Consider the following 18,510-nt stretch of genomic DNA (forward strand, 5'->3'; position numbering starts at 1 on the left):
TTTACCCCACAACCCGAAAAGTATGGCATGATTCGTCTTGTTTTTCAATAGGTTACACTAATTATCCAAAAGAACTGAGCAATCTGCATGTCTATTTCTTTGTTCAAGAACGAATCATATCAAAAATCCCATTTCATTGTCTTTTATCACATTTTCAACACTAAAAATGATAATTGTTCTTATTTCTTTATTCTACAATATATTCAACTAATTTTCTAAAAAGAATCCTTTCAATTTTTCTAATGCTCTAAATCGATGAGAAATGGTATTCTTGATTTCTTTTGGCATTTCAGCATATCTATAATAAAAAAAAAATATATATATTAGTAACAGGATGAAGTCCATCCGGTTTTTTTTTTACTTGATAAAAAAAAAAAAAAAAAAAAGAACTTACGTTTGATGGAATCCTTCAGGTTGAAATACAGGATCCCAACCAAAATTGGGTGGGCCACGTGCTGGTACAATATTACCCTGTTTTCCAAAACCAAAAAGATTCAGTAAATCTGGTTCAAATCCACTCACAAACTTACTTTAGTGATGCCTTCAAAGATCACGGGTTCATGGCCAGGTCCTTTACAATATGCAATGGTACACAAAGCGTACCCAGTCTTATCCTCAAAGCCAACCAACATCTTGTTTAACCCATCCAAGCCAACGGATTCTACGAACCATTTTCTATAAATAATAACGTAACACCATCAGACTATCTATGAGTTCATCCAATTAACCAAAAAAAATTTTTGTTGCTTACATATATGGTCCAGGTAACCCATTTAATGCATTGAAGCATAAACATGTATCTTCAGTGATACATGGTCCTTGAATCTATATACGTACCAAAAAAAAAAAAAAAAAAAAAAAATGTTACTATTCTTCCTTTATATGTACATATATTGTTTATCATTATCGCTTTACTTTTTTTTTTTGATACTTACAATATCAGCAGCCATTTTCACCTTCTCTGCTGCAATGTCTCTTGATGTACCTTGAAGTTCAGGCACTACATAAATAATAAAATAAGTTAAATATATTCCTTTGTTATCTATTAAACAACATACAATCCACTTTATGAGATTCAATATCAACTACATCCTTGAAGATTTCTTGTACTTCAACCAATTTATTCTTGTTCCCTGTCACGAATACTGCGGTAGAATATATATATTGTATGTATATAAAAAGAGTAATGAGCAAGCTGTCAACCAGTCTTCCCCTCCCCCCTATTTCCTATTTTTTTCCTTTAATTACCAAGTTTGCGCAATCCAGCTGATGCCATTGTATTATCTATTCTGTTCAAATAAGAAAGGAGAATAAGGAGAGAACAAAAGTAACGCACTTTTTTTTTTTCTCATAATGTCCAAGAATTCACACCCAGCTGTCAGCCACTGTCCATTGGATCTCATCATTCCTTTTTATCAAGCTCTTTCATTATATACTAGTAAAATCTAATAGATACCAATAAATAATAGTATGTATTATTTTCTTTTATATCTTCTATATGTTTTAATGATAATCACCCTCCCCCCTTTCTCACACAATACACACACACACATACATATACATATTCAGGCACCCTTTTTTGATCGACCATGAAGGCATAACCTAATTGGGAAACGATACACGCTACTCACACTTTTTCACACGTATGGACACATGTTCGACTGAGGGATAGCATTAAAAAAAAAATAGCATTTTATTCTTTTTTGATAATGCATGATGACCATTGATAAGATTGACAATAATCGACGGTATCTGATGATGATGATGATGGTATGACGATGATATGACGAAAACGGTGGATAATATAGTGATGGAAATGTTCCTATGGTGACAGTAACTATGAAGATGATACCATAGTATGGTATGATGATATTAGTAATGCTGATGAATGGATGATGATGTATTTAGTTGAATGCCATTTTTACATTTGATAAGAGGGGCAAGAATCCTATGTTTGATACTATCACGATTAATTTCGCTACTATCATTCAATCATCACACTGTTCAATCATTATTTCGTAAATTATCAAGCATTCATTCATGCATACTGTGAATCTAATGCCAATCCAGTCCTTCACTCTACTTATATGCAGTATATATACACTCTAATCAACAAAGATGAAATATTCTAGATAATATGTGTCTAAGTATCCATAGAATTTGACTTTTATCTATCATCCATAGTATATTATCCAAATAACGATGTAGTGAAATATATGTATATATATATTAAATACAATGGCATTGATAAAAGAGGTCATTTCCTTTTTTGGAAGACTTCGGGAGACGGAACACAAAAGTTGGTGGCTGAATCAACGTCATCTAAAATGTGACTTTAACCGCTGAGGTTTTTTGCCTTGCCCTTGTCAGTGGAGAAAAAAAAAAAAGGTGAAGGGAGTGGAAACCAAAAAAAAAAAAAAAAAATCGCCTTCCAAGAAAAAAAAATCGAGTGTGATTCTTTTTTTTTTTTTTTTTCTTTTCAACTCACTTTTTTTTTTCTTTTATCTTTGCTTCATTAAGCATACCCATCTCCCCCCTCTCTCTTTTTTCACATCTCATAAAAAAAGGTCATGTTCTCTCGATTGTCTACTCAAGCTTCGAGACGTTTGGTCAAGCCTACCATTCAAGTAAGTTTTCCTTTTTTTTTTTTTAATATCAACAACAATAACAACAAAAAAAACAACAACTTGAATTTTTTTATTATTATTATTATTATTATTGATGACATTATATACGATTCTTTTATTCAACTTATTCGGAAACTTATTCTATCATTGAAACTCATTTTACTTTATTTATTTATTTTGTTCAATGGATAGGCTCGTTTCGCCTCTACCAAGCCTGCTGTTACTGAAGTATGTATATCATTCGTGTTTATCGAAAAAAAAAGAATCAACAAATACATCAACGATCATAAAAAAAAAACCTTATCTATCTTACGATACTAAACTCCTTTCTTTTTGTTGTTTGTTCATTTAGAATTCCAAGCAAGTGGCTGCTGTGACCGCCGGTATTGTTGGTTCTACTGCTTTGGCTTACATGTATGTCGATAACAATGTGTCTGCTAACATGGCTGATGAAGGTCTTCATCCTCCTGAACACCCCTGGCCTCATAATGGACCTTTGGATACTTATGACCATGCTTCTATTCGTCGTGGTTTCCAAGTATACCAAGAAGTTTGCTCTGCCTGTCACTCTTTGGATCGTATTGCCTGGAGAAACTTGATCGATGTTTCTCATACTGAAGCTGAAGTCAAGGCTATGGCTGAACAACATGAATATACTGATGGTCCTGATGAAAATGGTGATATGTTCCAAAGACCAGGAAAGGTAAAAAAAAAAAATATTATATCTAAATAAATACAAAAAGGAATGGATTCACTAATATATATATATATATATATATATATATATATATATTTGCTTCATAGCCTTCTGATTACATGCCCAAACCTTATCCTAATGAAGAAGCTGCTCGTGCCGGTAATGCTGGTGCTTTACCCCCAGATCTCTCTTTGATGACCAAGGCTCGTCATGGTGGTGCTGTAAGTTACAGAGATGATCAAAAAAAAAAAAAAAAAAAGAGAATGGTACTTATATATATATATGTAGGATTATGTGTTTGCTCTTTTGACTGGTTACGTGGATGCCCCTGGTGGTGTTGAAGTTCGTGAAGGTTTGAACTATAACCCTTACTTCCCTGGTGGTGCTATTGCCATGGCTCGTGTTTTGTTCGATGGTTTGGTTGAATACGAAGATGGTACCCCTGCTACTACTTCTCAAATGGCTAAGGATGTTTCCACCTTCTTGTCATGGGCTGCTGAACCTGAACATGATGAACGTAAGAAGATGGGTATGAAGGCTACTATCATCTTGACTGGTTTGCTCGGTTTGTCTCTCTGGCTCAAGCGTTTCAAGTGGGCTCCTATCAAGACTAGAAAGATTGTTTACAAGTAAGTAAAAGGAATATATATATATATATATATATATAATATATTGATGATATATGAATACTAATAATAACAATAATAATAATAATATTTCTTTTTTATTTATCTTTTAGCCCTCCCAAATAAACAATTGATTCCATATTCTTTTACTTATCTTGTCATTTTGTTCTTTTTTTATTATTATTATTATTTTTATTTTTTATTTCAACTCTTTCTCTCAACCTAGTATAGTTTCTTTTTTTTTTTTTATTTATTCTTTTTTATACATACACTTTATTTTGTTCTTCATCATTGATCTTCAAAATATGGCTCTTCAAAATGAAAAAAAGAAAAGAAAAAAAAAAGAAAAACCATTATAGGACATACAGAATAAACAATAAACATCTTTAGATCCAAATCATATTGTGCATGATCTTCTTTTGTAATAAAGGTGGGTGGAAAGCGGATATTGAATTTTCGTGATTGAAAAGAAAGAAAAAAAAAAAAAGATTCCAACGGTTTTGCGTGTTTCTTCCACTTCTTTTTTTTTTTTTTTTTTTTTTTTCTATATAACTATTTGACTCAATAAAACTCTATATCATGTCTAGTAATTCTGCCGATGAAGCCGACTTTGATTTGAAAGAACAAGATCGTTTTCTTCCTATTGCAAAGTAAAATAATAATAATAATGAAATAAATGATAATATGACTCATCGAACTTCTTTATTATAGTGTGGCACGCATCATGAAAAAATCATTACCTGATAATGCCAAAATCGCCAAAGAGGCCAAAGAATGTGTACAAGAATGTGTGTCTGAATTCATTTCTTTTATCACTAGCGAATATCCTTTTTTGATTTATTTATATTGATGTCACTTTTTTTTTTGTCTTCCAACATATACTCACCATGATTTATCCTTAACCCTTTTTTTTTTTTTTTTTTGTTTTATTACAGCTAGTGACCGATGTCAACAAGAAAAAAGAAAAACGATCAATGGTGAAGATATTTTATGGGCTATGCAATCTCTTGGATTTGAAAACTATGCTGAAGCTCTCAAGATCTATTTAGGAAAATATCGTGAAGTACGTTTTTTAACAATAGATTGGATTTGGATAAACTGATTCTTTTTTTTTTTTTTAGACTACAAAGATCGATCGTACCACGGGACCAAAAGAAAAGGAAGAAGAAGCACAACAACAACAATCTTTATTCAGTGTACAAGGATCAAGTGAAAATCCTAATCAACCTGTTTCTTTACCCGGAAATTTGTCGCAAGCAAACTATTATAATAGTAAGTACAAAAAAAAAAAAAAAGAATGTTTCAGGTGATGTTTCAATAGAGAGTAAGAGGAATGATATTTTCTAATCACTCTTTTTTTTTCTACATATTTATAGCAATGGCAACACATCCCTACATGGACAAGAATTAAAGACTTCCCTGATATTACATTCTCTCCATTTATTTTTCTTTCTTTATTATCTCACTCATCCTTTTATCGTCTTTATATTTATATATTTAACAAACCAATAAAGCCTTTTGTATTCATCTTCCTATGATTATTTTTTTTTTATCTATAGACGGATCCATTCAGTTGCCATAGACGACGGTAGTTAAAAGTAGTGCGTTAATAGATATGTTGCGGGTGTAGTACAATAGTGAACAATGATGATCATAACAATAAGACCACATCTTTCATATATTGAAAAAAAAAGAGATAATTTTATTCATTATAAATGTTATATACATAAACTAAAAAGCTAAGAAAAGGGAAGAATCATACTACATTAAAAAAAAAAAAGGGATGATCTATTCATTCTTAATACCATATTGAGCCTTGTATTCCTTCATCAATTGCAATTCTTGGTTGTAGGTACCCTTTTCTTCCATGAATTCCATGATATGATCCATGGTGATGATAGCACGCACAGGGATATTGTTCTTTTCTTGAACGGCTTGAATAGCAGATTTACCAGATCCATCGGGAGCCACTTCAGCACGATCCACAGCGACCAGGACACCAGCCAAATGAGCATTGTTGTTGCGAATGATTTCGATCGATTCATTGATAGCCGTACCAGCCGTGATCACATCATCCACCACCACGATCTGACCTTGCAAAGCCGTACCAACAATACTGCCTCCTTCACCATGATCCTTCTTTTCCTTACGATTGAAAGCAAATGGTGCTTCTTGATCATAATCAGTGGTCAAGGCCAAAGCTGTCGCACACACCAAAGGAATCCCCTTGTAAGCCGGACCAAACAGCACATCGTACTTGAAGCCAGCATCTACCAATGCTGCTGCATAGAACCGACCAATCGCTCCTAATGTCTTGCCACTATTGAACAGACCTGCATTGAAAAAATAAGGTGATACTCGGCCTGACTTCAATACAAATGAACCAAACTTGAGTACTTGATTGGCAAGTGCAAATTCAATGAATTCTCGTTGATATTCCTTCATGATAATGTTACAAATATATTTACAATAAAAAAAATGGGGGTTGTCTATAGACTGGGTATAAAAGAAAAAAAAAAAAGGAAAAAGAAGAGGAGAAAAGGGAAATAGAAATTCAAACAAATCCTCAGGACTATAAAAAATAGACAGAGACGAATGTGGCTGGGCAATCGGCTATCCAAAAAAAAAAAATCAATGGATCAAAAAAGCATACTACTTATCATAGAAACCAATGTATAATATAATCAATCAATGAGGAGGAAATAGATATAATAGAATAAGAGTGATAATAGATGAGAATTTGTTTTTTTTTTTATTGAATCAATAACGTAAGATTTTTTTTAAAAAAAAAGAAAAAGTAATAGTAGTAAGGAGAAATGATATAAAATAATGAAGAAAAAAAAATAATCTATTTGTGATAATTAGCAGGAACAAAAGGCATCTTTTCAATAACAGCAGGTTGGACCTTGTTTCTAACTTTGACATTCAATTCCGTACCCTTCTTATGATAACCATTCTTGACATAACCCATAGCTACATTCTTCTTCAAATTGGGTGAGGGACAACCAGATGTGATGGTACCAATGATTTCACCTTCCTTATTTAAAATTTCAGCACCTTGACGTGCAGGGGCGCCTTGGACAATAAGACCAACACGACGACGACTCACTCCTCCTTTGATTTGAGGTAAAATGTGTTCAGCACCCAAGAATCCACCAGTTTCACGACGAGATTTAGCTACCAAAAAAAAAAAAAAAAAAGTATAAATGATCATTTATCTTCAAAGAATTATAAAATACCAATGGTCCAAGTCAAGCCAGCTTCCACAGGAGTAGTTGTTTCATCCAAATCATTGCCATAAAGACACAAACCAGCTTCTAAACGTAAACTATCACGAGCACCGAGACCAGCCAATTCTACATCAGGATGACTCAATAATTTTTCAGTGATAGTAACAATTTCAGGAGTAGGGACCGATAACTACAATAGTTATTTATTAATACTAATGTCTTCTTTTTTTTTTTTTTTTTTTACTTACTTCAAATCCATCTTCTCCAGTATAACCAGAACGAGCAACATGACAAGGAACACCAGCAACATCCATGAATCGACCATTCATAAAGGGGAAATCGTCTAAATCCTTACCAATGAGTTCTTGTAAAGCAATAGCGGCCTTGGGACCTTGGATAGCAATCAAAGAATGATCATCAATGACTTGGAAATCAACATCACCACCTTTTTGTTGGAATAAACCCAATTGTTGACGAATATGAGCCAAATCCTTATCAGCACAACCAGCATTTGACACCACATAGAGGCAATCTTCTTGTTGCATGATGATAGTATCATCAATAATACCTCCTTGTTCATTGGTAAACACTGATAATGTACCTTGACCCACAGGCATATTTTGTAAATCAGCTACACATAATGTTTCAAAGAATTTTTGTCGATCCTTGCCAACCACCCTAGATACCAAAAAAAAAAAAAAAAAAAAAGTTGAAAAAAATATAACTTTTTTAAAAATATATCACTTACCGAGATTGAAGCATATGAGAAACATCAAAAATAGACGCTTTTTCACGAGTATGCAAATGAGAAGTCAAGGCGCCCATATTTTTGTACAAGACAGGCATAGCATATCCTGCAAAAGGAACCATCTTACCACCATGTTTGACATGAAAATCATACAAGGCAGTCTTCTTAATATTCTATTATAATAAATAAAGGATGAGTATTTGAATAAATAATAAAAAAAAATATGTGTATTTTGGGGTAACTGTTTACTTGTTCTGTGGCATAGAATCGTTTGGTCAAAGGACGTGTTTGACGCAAAAGGGATCGTACTTGCAAGTTAGAAAGCATTATTTTATAAAAGTAAAGAAAAGAAGACGAAAAAAAAAAAAGAAAAAAAGAAAAAAAAGAAAAAAAAAAAAAGAAGAAATAAAACCCGTACTTTTATCTATAAAAAAAAAAAAGAAAGAGTCAAAAGTACAGGTTCGCTTTGACTCGGTGGAATCCAAATTAGGCAATCCATCTTTTTGATTGGATCAACCAAATCGTAAATAAGAGTTTTAGCGCTCGTTGAAAAAAAAAAAAAAAAAAAGTTGACACGGTGGAGTGTGGAGAGAGAAATGATATACTTTTATTTAAAAGTAATGGTAAAATATAAATAAAAAAAAAGGGGGGGAATAACTAAATATTTGCAAACAGAAATCTAATCTTGTCCCATAAGTCGTTTCAAATCGGCCAGCCGTTGTCGTAAAGCTTCACGTTCATTTTCACTATCTGCATAGAGTACCTTAATATCCGTCACCATCTTCTCCATATAAGCCAATTGATCTTCCAAAGCTGTATTACGTTGAGTAAGAGCTGCGTTCTTAGTACTGAGTACTTCCAATTCATCCTTGACTCTATTTTCTACATCTTTTGGTAATGTTTCCAAAGCCTTTTTCAAATCATATGATTGTTGTCGAAGAGCATCATTTTCATCGTTGATCCTGGCAATATCCATTTTAGTTTCGATTAATTGATTGGCCACTTGTATATGTTCCTTATTGAGTTCGTTCATGTTAGTTTCCAATTGTTTGGTGGTTTCCGCTAAAAGTTTGTTTTGACGTCGTAAACTTTCAATGGCTTCAGCTTCTGTATTGGCTTTAGCACTTTCCACTTGGTATTCTTTTGCTAATCTATCCAATCTTTTGGGAATGATTTTGATGTTATAGGCATCTGTCAATAAATTACTGATATTATCCTAATAATAATTAAAAAAAAAAAAGATATCCTCCAATTTAATGAAGGAAAATAATCAACATTAATATAATTTTTATTATTTTTTATTATTAATTTGATCTTACCTTGTATACTTCCAAAACATCATTTTTTAAAAATGACAGTAAAGCATCAAATTCCATACTTAAAATAGTAGATTGATTTTTCTCCAATAAAGCCACAGCTAAACGATGTAAAGATTCAATACCTTGAGCCAAAATCAAATCGTAGACCCGGAATACGAATTGAAATGGAAACTTGTAAGCAAATAAAGTCATAAACCATTGAGAAGCATACATATTGGCTCGGATGCCTTGATTTTCAAAATGACGATGAACATGTGGTAATTGATCATAAATCAAACCATCAAGCTGATACATTCTTTGATGCAAAAGATTCAATTGTGGTGCAAAATGTCCTTTGAGTTGATATCGATCCATAAGTTTCACTAAAACACCAAAAGCTTCTTCTTCTGGCATCTAATATAAAAAAAAAAATCAACATTAGATCGTGTACTACATTATATTATTATTATTATTTAACTTACATTCATCAAAAGAGGTCCAGCAATAAAAGCAATACCTTGACAATAACCAACATCAGGTTCATAAAGTGAATATGCCTTGATAACATTGAATAAAGCATCTTGTCCTTCCTTGTTCTGGAAATATTCATGTTGAGGAAATGTTCTTTCCAAGTCCCTTAATATCGCCTTTTCATACACCGACTCTTCCTTGAGTAATTGCATATATCGTTGTTCTAGTTTGACATCCTTTGACTTTGCGAATAATTGCCAAACCATACCTCGTAATGCTTGTGGTACTCCACGTTGAACATGTAGTAAAAGGACTTTGGGTTCAGTTTTTGCTACACGATCATAATCGGAAAGTACTTGTGACCAAAATTCTATTATAAAAGATCAGTTTAGTTAATATTGCATTTAAGGAGAACTGTATTTCTTTTTTTTTTTTTTCATCTTGTCCATTTACCCCAATCAATGTCATCAGGTTCTTCATTTAATTGTTGTTCTTCTTCTTTTTGTTGTTGCTGTTTGTCAATAGGAGTTTCTTGTGATGGTTGTATTTCTTCTTCAGTTTGTTCCTTCTCTTCCTGAATAGTCGTATTTTCCTCTATCTTTGTATTTTGAAGTCCAGTGGGAAGTGGTGGTATTTTTTGTTGACTGACAGTATCTCTTCGCCTTCGACCAGTGGGTTTTGATGTAGAGGTTTCAACTGTTGATAAGGTATCTACTGAGTCTGACGTATCCGAGTAATGTAAAGTAGATGAGCTTTGTGAGTTTGTAGAATGTAAAGAGTCTTTATTTATTGAAGGATCGGAAATTTGAAGGATATCAGTAGAAGCCATTGTTTGAATTTGTATAGTAAAAGGGAAAGAAAGAAAAGAGGAAAAGAGGAGTACAACTTTGGTTTCTATTTTTACACAACTTAGTGTCCAATCAAATTTTCAAACACCGCATAAATCAAAGAGTACCAAGGTACAGGAAAAAATAAAGTGGATTTAAACAAATGACAATTGTATCCAAATGGAACAAGTCCAGTCAAATGATATACTTTATTTTTTTAATTTCAGTAGACTAAATCAATAAGGTAACTAAACAGAAGGGGGAATATCAAAAGTGGAATCTATACTATTCAAATGATTAGAACAACTAAACAATTCCACCACACCTACAGTTGGATTGCCTTGTGAAACACGTACTTGACTGACTCCAGTATTGCCATGATGTCCACGCCGTAATCGATCCAAATCACCATCATATTCGTATTTAGTTGTCGATGTCCACCATAAACATAATGATCGAAGACATCCACCATGTGAAACAATCAATATATGTTGATATCCTTCTTGTGTTGCTTCATTGACAATATTGATATACGCATCAATCACCCTTTTCGCAAATTCCTTTTCAGTTTCACCACCATGATTCTTTACAAAAGTAGACGCATCCATTTTTTGTTGATTACTCTGTGCAAAGACATGTTTTATTGATAGGCCAGATAAATCACCAAAACTACGTTCCCGGAGTTCACGTACTAGTGTAATAGGGGTATCCACATGATGATCTCGGATGGCTTGAGCCGTCTACAAAAATTTCCAAAAAAAAAAAAAAATCAGTTAGCATAATATCCACTTTTTTTTTTAACAAAAAAAAAAAAAAAAAAGATTTATCTTGCAGGAAATACCTGTTGGCACCGAAGTAAGTCGCTACAATATATCTTATCGAATCGTTCTTGTTTTAGGCGATTGGCCACTAGACTTGCTTGGCGATGTCCCATATCATTCAATATTGTATCTATATATTATTGATAGTTAATACTATATATATGTATTTTATAATATTGTCTTACCTGTTTGACCTTGAAGTATACGTTGATTGTTTGCATCTGTATTGCCATGTCGAACCAACGTAATAAGAACCATTAAAAAAAAAAAAAAAAAAAAAAAAAAAAACAAGAGTGAAAAAGACCAGAAAAAGAAAAAGAATGATATGCCAACCAAATTTTATCCTGTTTGAAATTGAACGACCGCTAAATTCTCTTTTTTCTTCCCTTTGTATTCTCTTATGGCTAACACTAGTCTTTTGAAAAGACCTCTTGACTTGGTCTATTTTATTTACTTTTTCACTCATATTCCTGTGACTCTATTGATCGACTTTCAAACATTCTATCCTACTGAACTCGTTCCTGGATTTCTCAAGGATACGCGCAACATTTTTATTCAAGACTACAAAGATCCTTTCTTAGCCAGTGAACCTCCTCATTATTGGTTTTTGTCATTTCTTTATTCTGAACTATTCTTTCAGTTTGTATTCTTCTTTATCGCATGTCATGGTCTTTGGAAAGGTAAATATTTTTTTTTTTTGAAAAGAGGAAAAAAAAGAAAAAAAAATAGCAAGTCGTACTATGCTAACCTTCTGCTTATGATTGTAAGACTCTCTCCATTGCCGTCTAGGTCTCTGTATCTATGGATCCCATGTAGCTACTACCGTATTTGCATCTTTATTCGAAGTACTCTTTAATCCAGCCCATGTCTTGACAACTAATGAACGATATACCTTGGCCTGTTTCTACCTACCCTATTTTATTTTACCCGTGATAATGCTTATCGATTCCTACCTTAGAATATCTCCTATATTATCTTCAACCAAACAGACACCATTGAAAAAGATAGAATGATTATTTTTTTTTTTTTTGGAATAAAAAACTAAAACGATATGATGATTTTTTATTACTATTATTACGGGAAAACTAATTTCAGAAACATAGCCAAGTTGAATGTAAAACATCACAACTAAACATCATCATCATCTTTGCCATCCGTGGTTCTAGACTTTCATAAGGGTCATGGAGTTCAATGATAGTATGACTTGTGGCTCGGCGAACGCTTGGAAGGTGAGTACAGCACATCCGGTGAAACAAAAGGATCAATGAGGGAGGAGGGCAGTAGGACATCCTTCAGTATACAATGGTGGTTTTTCCAGATATATAGCGCGTCCAGTGTTTCCAAGAAATCTGGGATATTTGCGACATATACAGACAGTTCCAAATGAGCGACCAGTCTAGCAACAAACGCATCGTCAAGTGTTAAAGATTTTTTCGTTATTGGGTGGATGATTGATTTATATAATTGATGAATAATATTATTAATATAATAATATTATTGATGATTGTTTGTAGTGAGCACCAGTTCTTTTATAAAATATATATAAGATGATTTGATACTTGATTCCAAATATAGATATCTTGATAAATGATCACACTTGACGATGATCCAATAAAACAATATAAGAATTGTTTGTATAAGATAGATGTTTGTTTAAATAAAATAAAGTAAAACTTTAGATGATTATTTCTTAAGAGTGGCCAAGATGATTTGATTTATAAAATAAATTTTTATTTTGATCTTTGACAAAGAGGAAAAAATATATAAACTACTAGATGTATTTATACTAAAACTAAAGATTATTTTTAGATGATGATGATTAATCATCATAAGAAACAATGATAAAATAAAACGGATGAAACTGATAAATGTGATAAAAAGGTAATAACGGATGAAACTGTGTAAGAGTAGTGATTCAGATGAGACCAAAAATATAAAAAAGAAAAGAAGGTCTTGATCAAAAGTGTGTGAATTGGACAAATGTCAAGATTTTGACAGATAGCAAGATAAAAAAAAAACTAATTTCATAGTCAGCTTTAAAAGTTGATTTCATCCTAACACTCCCTTTTCCTTTTTAGCTAGATGAATTAATAAAGAGTAGATGAATAAATCAAAGAGATTATAAAAAAAAAAAAAAGGGAGAGAGAGAAAGAGAAAAAAAGGAGAAGGGGGGGACGACGCGACTTTACAAAAAAAAAAAAAAAAAAAAAAAAGAGATGATTATTAATAGTTTCTTGGTACTCACTTCCTCTTTGTTCTATTTTTCTATTATTTTTATGGTCGCACTGGAGGTGATCATTCTTGGTATACTTGGATAATACTCTCCATTTTATTTCATTTCATTACACACACCATTGAAAAAGATAGAATGATTATTTTTTTTTGGAATAAAAAACTAAAACGATATGATGATTTATTATTAATATTATTACGCTATTGAATACTATACTAAATATTATACTAATGATGAAAATATATATATAAGATTAAACATCAGGACTAACACGAAGAACAATCTTGCCAACCACACGATGAGATTCGATTTTTTCATGAGCCTTGCTTGCATCCTTCAAATCAAAGATATTTTCTTCAGGAACATAAGGTTTAATGAGTTTCTTTTCCAATAAAGGAGTAAGTACGGAAGCGAATTGATCATGAGGAAGATCTAAGATCATACTGTACCGCCGAGAGCCAAATAAACCACGATAAAGAATCTTGCTGCCCATAGAGGCATAACCCAATAGACTAACTTTGGTGGAACCAGAATGTTCAGTAGGTCCAACAGCTGTGGAAAACATACCTGTCTTTTCCTTGACCAAAGGGAGCATTTTCTTGTAGTAATCATCCCCACCCACCAAATCAAATACGACATCAAACGTGTTTTTTTCTTGTACCAATGCATCCATAGCAGCTTGATCATTGTAATCCACTACTCGATCAGCACCAAATCCTTTCACTAATTCTATATTCTTGCCACTACAGATCCCAACCACGTGTGCACCAATCGCCTTGGCTATTTGAACACCATACATGCCCACACCACCAGAAGCACCAATGACTAATACCTTGGGAGGAGGATCCATATTATGTTCCAAAGGCAAAGGTCTCTTGTTGACCACACCATCCAAAGCAGTAAGTGCAGCAATACCTACAGCAGCAGCATCGACGAAGGATAGATTTTCTGGTTTTTTGGCAATGGCCGTATCATTCGCGGTCACCACAATGTATTCACTATAAGCACCTTGAGGTCCAGAAGGTAAAGCCAATTTACCAAACACGCGATCGCCTACCTCAAACTTGGTCACCTTGGCTCCTTTCTTGACGACTACACCAGAATAATCCGCACCTAGAATAGCATTTTTCTTGACAAGAAAAGAAAATAGATTGCCTTGACGTAACTTGGCATCGATAGGATTCACACCTGCACATACGACACGTACAAGTAGATCTGTGTCTTTCTTTAAACTGGGTACAGGTACTGACTTGTATTTAAGTTCTTCTGGAGGACCAAACTTTTCCAAGACAAGAGCATTCATAGTAGTAGGAATGGTGGTAGTTGAATCTGTCATATTAGTAATATAAAGTGGTAGTTTCAGTAAAGAAAAAAAAAAAAAAAAAAAAAAAAAGGAAATTCCTGGGTTTTTTTTCCTTTTTATCTTTTTTTTTTTTTTTTCTGCCTGCAATCGTTTCATATTCCGCTTTTGGCTTTTTTCGTCATTCCATTTTGGTTTATCATAACTTTTTTTTTTTTTAATTCTTTTACTGTTATCACGTTTGATGAAACAATGATAGAAGAAAGTAACTGGGTTCCTCTTGTATTCAGTATACTTGGACTTTTCTTTTTAGTGGCCTCCCTTGTCTTCTTTTATAGTAATATCAAAACCCAACCATGGTATGTTTCTATTGTCAGTGTCATTGGTTGGTTCTTCCCGTTCTGGATCGTTCTATTACTTCCTCTGGATATGGCCTCAGTAAGTGGATTGTACTAGTTTGAAAAAGGAAATTGACTAATATTATTCCTTTTTGAATTACTAATAGTCACTTTATGAAGGTTGTGATATGCTTTGTCGTCGTCCATTCACTTGGGTATCACAATCTTTTCTCTATATCGCATGGCGGACCATTTATTGGACTTCTTTTTGTTTAACTTGGTAAGTAGTTAGATTGAGTTTATATCAAATTTATTCTTTTTTTTTTTTTTTTTGTTAGGATGTTGATACCTATGATGCAAGCTTATGTAAATTCTGGTGATATCAAAGTAATCAAACGATTAAAATCGGCAGCTCAAGTCAATATTCGATTTTATATGATTTATGTCATTATTGGTATTATTGGTCTTATTTATCTCTTCTTCAAAGGTGGTATTACTACAAGGTAAGATTTCTATCTATGGGTTGATTGAATTTTAATTTGTGATTTTTATTTTTTTTTTTTTTACAATGGATTATAGAGAAGATCTTCAAGGTTTTGTTATGGCAATGGCGAATAGTTGGGGTTTATTTTTGGTCATTATGTTTATGGGTTATGGATTAATAGCTGTGCCAAGAAAGTTATGGTATGCTAGTGATACTAAACGACATTTGAATGAACTTTACAAAAAAGCACCACGTGTTAAGGAAGAATGTATGGACAGTGAATTGGAATTCGATGAACTTGCAAAGGTAAATTATATATATATAGAAAAAGGAACTAGAAAGAAGTTTTGATCTATGTTTTTAATCTTTTTATTTATTTATATAAAAAGACGATCAATGCTATTTCCCATAGACCTCTTCGAAATGACCCAAATCTTCGACATATGGTGGATGAAACTGTCAAACGATTTCCTTTTGTTAAACATCCACACTATGCCGAACGTGAATATATGACTAACATTCCTCAGTTGCTTACTGAAGACTATATTGTTACTTTGAACAAGAATATGATTTTGGCTGCTAGGATGAAGGATCGAAAGTCAGCGTAAGTACACTAGAAAGAGAACAATAAATCAGCACGTGCTAACTTAAAATCTTATATAGATTATGGAAGAATCTTCTTTCGGAAGCATTTTATTTGCAGGATATTGAAACAAACAAAGGAAATTCTGACAGGTAAAGACTTGAGGTTAAATATTGATGTTATTTTTTCTTGATTACTCATTTATTATCATTCTACTCTATATAGACACTTTTATTCAACATTACGACCACTAGAAGAGCAGACTTTTTGGACAGATACAAAACTGATCATAGGTAATATATATATATATATATATATCCAATTAGAAGACTAACATAATATAATTATAGAATGGTGGTGGGTGATCATGTTCCGATCTGTTGTATATCGTGGTTTATCTATCTTATTTAGCTTGATCAGTATTTGTATATTATGGTCCGAACTTACTTTCAATGTCAAATCTCCTGTTGTTTCTATTGTTGGTCTTGCTATCAAAGCTTGCGGATTGAATTATGCTGCAGTGGAGGTAATATATTTAAAAGAAAGTTGTGATAATTATTCATTACTTATATTACTTTGTTTTAATTTTTTGTAAATAAAAATAGGTGCTTTCTTTCTTGATACTCACATGGATGTGTATTTGTGTGTATACATCTCTTTTCAAGATCCGATTCTTCAATCTCTATTTACTGATTCCTCATCATCATACCGATCCAAATAGTTTACTATGGTTTACTGGTTACATGTGTAAAATGATGTAAGTTGGCTATTCATTCCCCTCTTTAAACCCGTACTTATATTGATGATTCTTTTATTAGGGCACCATTATGTTATAATTATATCAATCTACTTGGAAATATTGATTCTCATCAAACTGGAAAACCCATAGAGACCGTATTCAGCAAGGTAAACTTTTTTATTAAAAAAAAAAAAAGGAATTATACTTATATATATTATTATTATTATTGTAATCAAACCTTTAGTTTATGGGCAAGGCAGATCTTGTCCCTTTTTTGGGCACTACTTTTATTGATTGGTTCCCTGTGGTCATCCTGATTCCAGCTTTGTCAGCCTTTTTTAATGTTTCTTCATCAAAATGGTTTAAGGACAATAATGAAGCGGATCCTGAAAATGGTGGACAACTGAATGTGGATGTAGCCGAAGGGAAAGATCTTGTTATGGAAGGTAAAATCAGAAGCTAGAAGAAAACAGGGGGGATTAAAAAGTTGTATGTTATATATATTGATATCATTTTTTACTGTATTTTAGAGCGACGATTACTAGAAAGAAACTTTAATCATGACATTAGTGCACCTCCTGGATTACTGGATCGGGCAAAAAATGTTTTTGGTGTAAGTACAATTATGATGTATTTAAATAATAACATTAACAACATTGCATATAGGCATATTCTTCCAAATATGGACGAACCCAGCAAAGTGGACATGCAGCAAGCTCATCTTTCAACAATGAAGAACATCATGTAGGCACGCTAGCATCTTCTTTACGACAGAAACGCGACGATAGATTAGATGCTATTCTTGGTAGAAGGCCAATCAATCATGTGGAATCATCATCAGTAAACCATCGACAGACAGATCAGGGAGGTGAACAAGTGCCTTTGAATGTGAAATGGCAAACGTTTGGCGATAATATGAAACATCGATTTGGACAGCTTTTTACGTCAACCAATAACAATAATGATAATAACGACAATGACCTTGACATTGATGGCAATAATCATATCAACAACCGATATCATGATAATCCAAGAAACTATGATGATCATCTAGTGACGACGTCCTCACCACCATCACCACCATCATCATCATCACCACCACCATCTACTTTACCCAAGAATCAAATCACTCGACCAACTGTGCAAGGTGGAGGACGTGTGTTTGGCCGTGTCAATAATAGCAATACTTCAAGAGCATCATCACCGAATCCATTCCAGAAAGCTACTACTGCTCGTGGTAACCAAGCTACAACAGTATCTCCTTTTGCAAGATTTGATGATAACAACAATAACATGTCGACAAGTTGATTATGTCTCCATCTCTTTTATTATTATTCCTTTTGTTTAGATTTATTATTATTATTCCTATTTCCTTTTTCTACATTTCTTCAAAACTATAATTATTTTTGATATAATATACCTTTATCCCTCTTTTTCACTTTTTTTTTCTATATATAATACCTATATTTACCAATAAAGCCTCTTATA

The 18,510-nt window shown here is 32.9% G+C and overlaps 9 protein-coding genes across 9 annotated transcripts; 4 read left to right on the forward strand and 5 right to left on the reverse strand.

Annotated features, from left to right (window-relative positions):
* Positions 1-151: 151 nt before the first annotated feature.
* BX664DRAFT_340126 (inosine triphosphate pyrophosphatase) lies at positions 152-1,298 on the reverse strand. Its single transcript, XM_051546758.1, has 7 exons — positions 1,249-1,298; positions 1,059-1,145; positions 936-1,000; positions 752-825; positions 531-675; positions 395-471; positions 152-298 (listed from the first exon to the last, which is right to left on the reverse strand). The coding sequence occupies exons 1-7, from the start codon at positions 1,274-1,276 to the stop codon at positions 208-210; spliced, it is 567 nt and encodes a 188-aa protein (XP_051396866.1). The 5' UTR covers positions 1,277-1,298; the 3' UTR covers positions 152-207.
* Positions 1,299-2,480: 1,182 nt separating this feature from the next.
* On the forward strand, positions 2,481-4,222 carry BX664DRAFT_301948 (cytochrome C1 family-domain-containing protein). The gene is made up of 6 exons (XM_051542410.1): positions 2,481-2,627; positions 2,820-2,855; positions 2,980-3,330; positions 3,432-3,545; positions 3,613-3,953; positions 4,064-4,222. Exons 1-6 carry the CDS (start codon positions 2,571-2,573, stop codon positions 4,074-4,076), a joined length of 912 nt encoding a protein of 303 aa, XP_051396867.1. The 5' UTR covers positions 2,481-2,570; the 3' UTR covers positions 4,077-4,222.
* Positions 4,223-4,483: 261 nt separating this feature from the next.
* Positions 4,484-5,482, forward strand: BX664DRAFT_340132 (histone-fold-containing protein). The gene is made up of 5 exons (XM_051546759.1): positions 4,484-4,600; positions 4,662-4,772; positions 4,884-5,013; positions 5,072-5,222; positions 5,327-5,482. The coding sequence occupies exons 1-5, from the start codon at positions 4,530-4,532 to the stop codon at positions 5,359-5,361; spliced, it is 498 nt and encodes a 165-aa protein (XP_051396868.1). The 5' UTR covers positions 4,484-4,529; the 3' UTR covers positions 5,362-5,482.
* A 167-nt stretch (positions 5,483-5,649) lies between these two features.
* Positions 5,650-6,523, reverse strand: BX664DRAFT_285257 (orotate phosphoribosyltransferase). Its single transcript, XM_051541668.1, has one exon. It carries the CDS (start codon positions 6,393-6,395, stop codon positions 5,739-5,741), a length of 657 nt encoding a protein of 218 aa, XP_051396869.1. The 5' UTR covers positions 6,396-6,523; the 3' UTR covers positions 5,650-5,738.
* Positions 6,524-6,798: 275 nt separating this feature from the next.
* Positions 6,799-8,098, reverse strand: BX664DRAFT_268572 (uncharacterized protein; the record flags this gene model as incomplete). Its single annotated transcript, XM_051541002.1, has 4 exons — positions 6,799-7,127; positions 7,190-7,370; positions 7,429-7,858; positions 7,929-8,098. Coding segments are annotated over 4 exons (1,110 nt in total), but the record flags the coding sequence as incomplete, so codon positions are not given.
* Positions 8,099-10,714: 2,616 nt separating this feature from the next.
* BX664DRAFT_340137 (histidine phosphatase superfamily) lies at positions 10,715-11,613 on the reverse strand. The gene is made up of 3 exons (XM_051546760.1): positions 11,531-11,613; positions 11,366-11,475; positions 10,715-11,264 (listed from the first exon to the last, which is right to left on the reverse strand). The coding sequence occupies exons 1-3, from the start codon at positions 11,601-11,603 to the stop codon at positions 10,773-10,775; spliced, it is 675 nt and encodes a 224-aa protein (XP_051396871.1). The 5' UTR covers positions 11,604-11,613; the 3' UTR covers positions 10,715-10,772.
* Positions 11,614-11,719: 106 nt separating this feature from the next.
* On the forward strand, positions 11,720-12,396 carry BX664DRAFT_301963 (transmembrane protein 6/97). The gene is made up of 2 exons (XM_051542411.1): positions 11,720-12,025; positions 12,114-12,396. Exons 1-2 carry the CDS (start codon positions 11,746-11,748, stop codon positions 12,356-12,358), a joined length of 525 nt encoding a protein of 174 aa, XP_051396872.1. The 5' UTR covers positions 11,720-11,745; the 3' UTR covers positions 12,359-12,396.
* Positions 12,397-13,720: 1,324 nt separating this feature from the next.
* Positions 13,721-14,935, reverse strand: BX664DRAFT_285272 (chaperonin 10-like protein). Its single transcript, XM_051541669.1, has one exon. It carries the CDS (start codon positions 14,912-14,914, stop codon positions 13,832-13,834), a length of 1,083 nt encoding a protein of 360 aa, XP_051396873.1. The 5' UTR covers positions 14,915-14,935; the 3' UTR covers positions 13,721-13,831.
* A 162-nt stretch (positions 14,936-15,097) lies between these two features.
* BX664DRAFT_388331 (LMBR1-like membrane protein-domain-containing protein) lies at positions 15,098-18,503 on the forward strand. Its single transcript, XM_051549466.1, has 13 exons — positions 15,098-15,316; positions 15,384-15,496; positions 15,555-15,719; positions 15,796-16,006; positions 16,090-16,304; positions 16,364-16,435; positions 16,509-16,576; positions 16,634-16,809; positions 16,889-17,040; positions 17,102-17,189; positions 17,267-17,468; positions 17,553-17,635; positions 17,689-18,503. Exons 1-13 carry the CDS (start codon positions 15,131-15,133, stop codon positions 18,328-18,330), a joined length of 2,373 nt encoding a protein of 790 aa, XP_051396874.1. The 5' UTR covers positions 15,098-15,130; the 3' UTR covers positions 18,331-18,503.
* The last annotated feature ends 7 nt before the right edge of the window (positions 18,504-18,510 follow it).

Source organism: Halteromyces radiatus, assembly GCF_025201355.1.
Source record: "Halteromyces radiatus strain CBS 162.75 chromosome Unknown BX664scaffold_8, whole genome shotgun sequence".
NCBI lineage: Eukaryota > Fungi > Mucoromycota > Mucoromycetes > Mucorales > Cunninghamellaceae > Halteromyces > Halteromyces radiatus.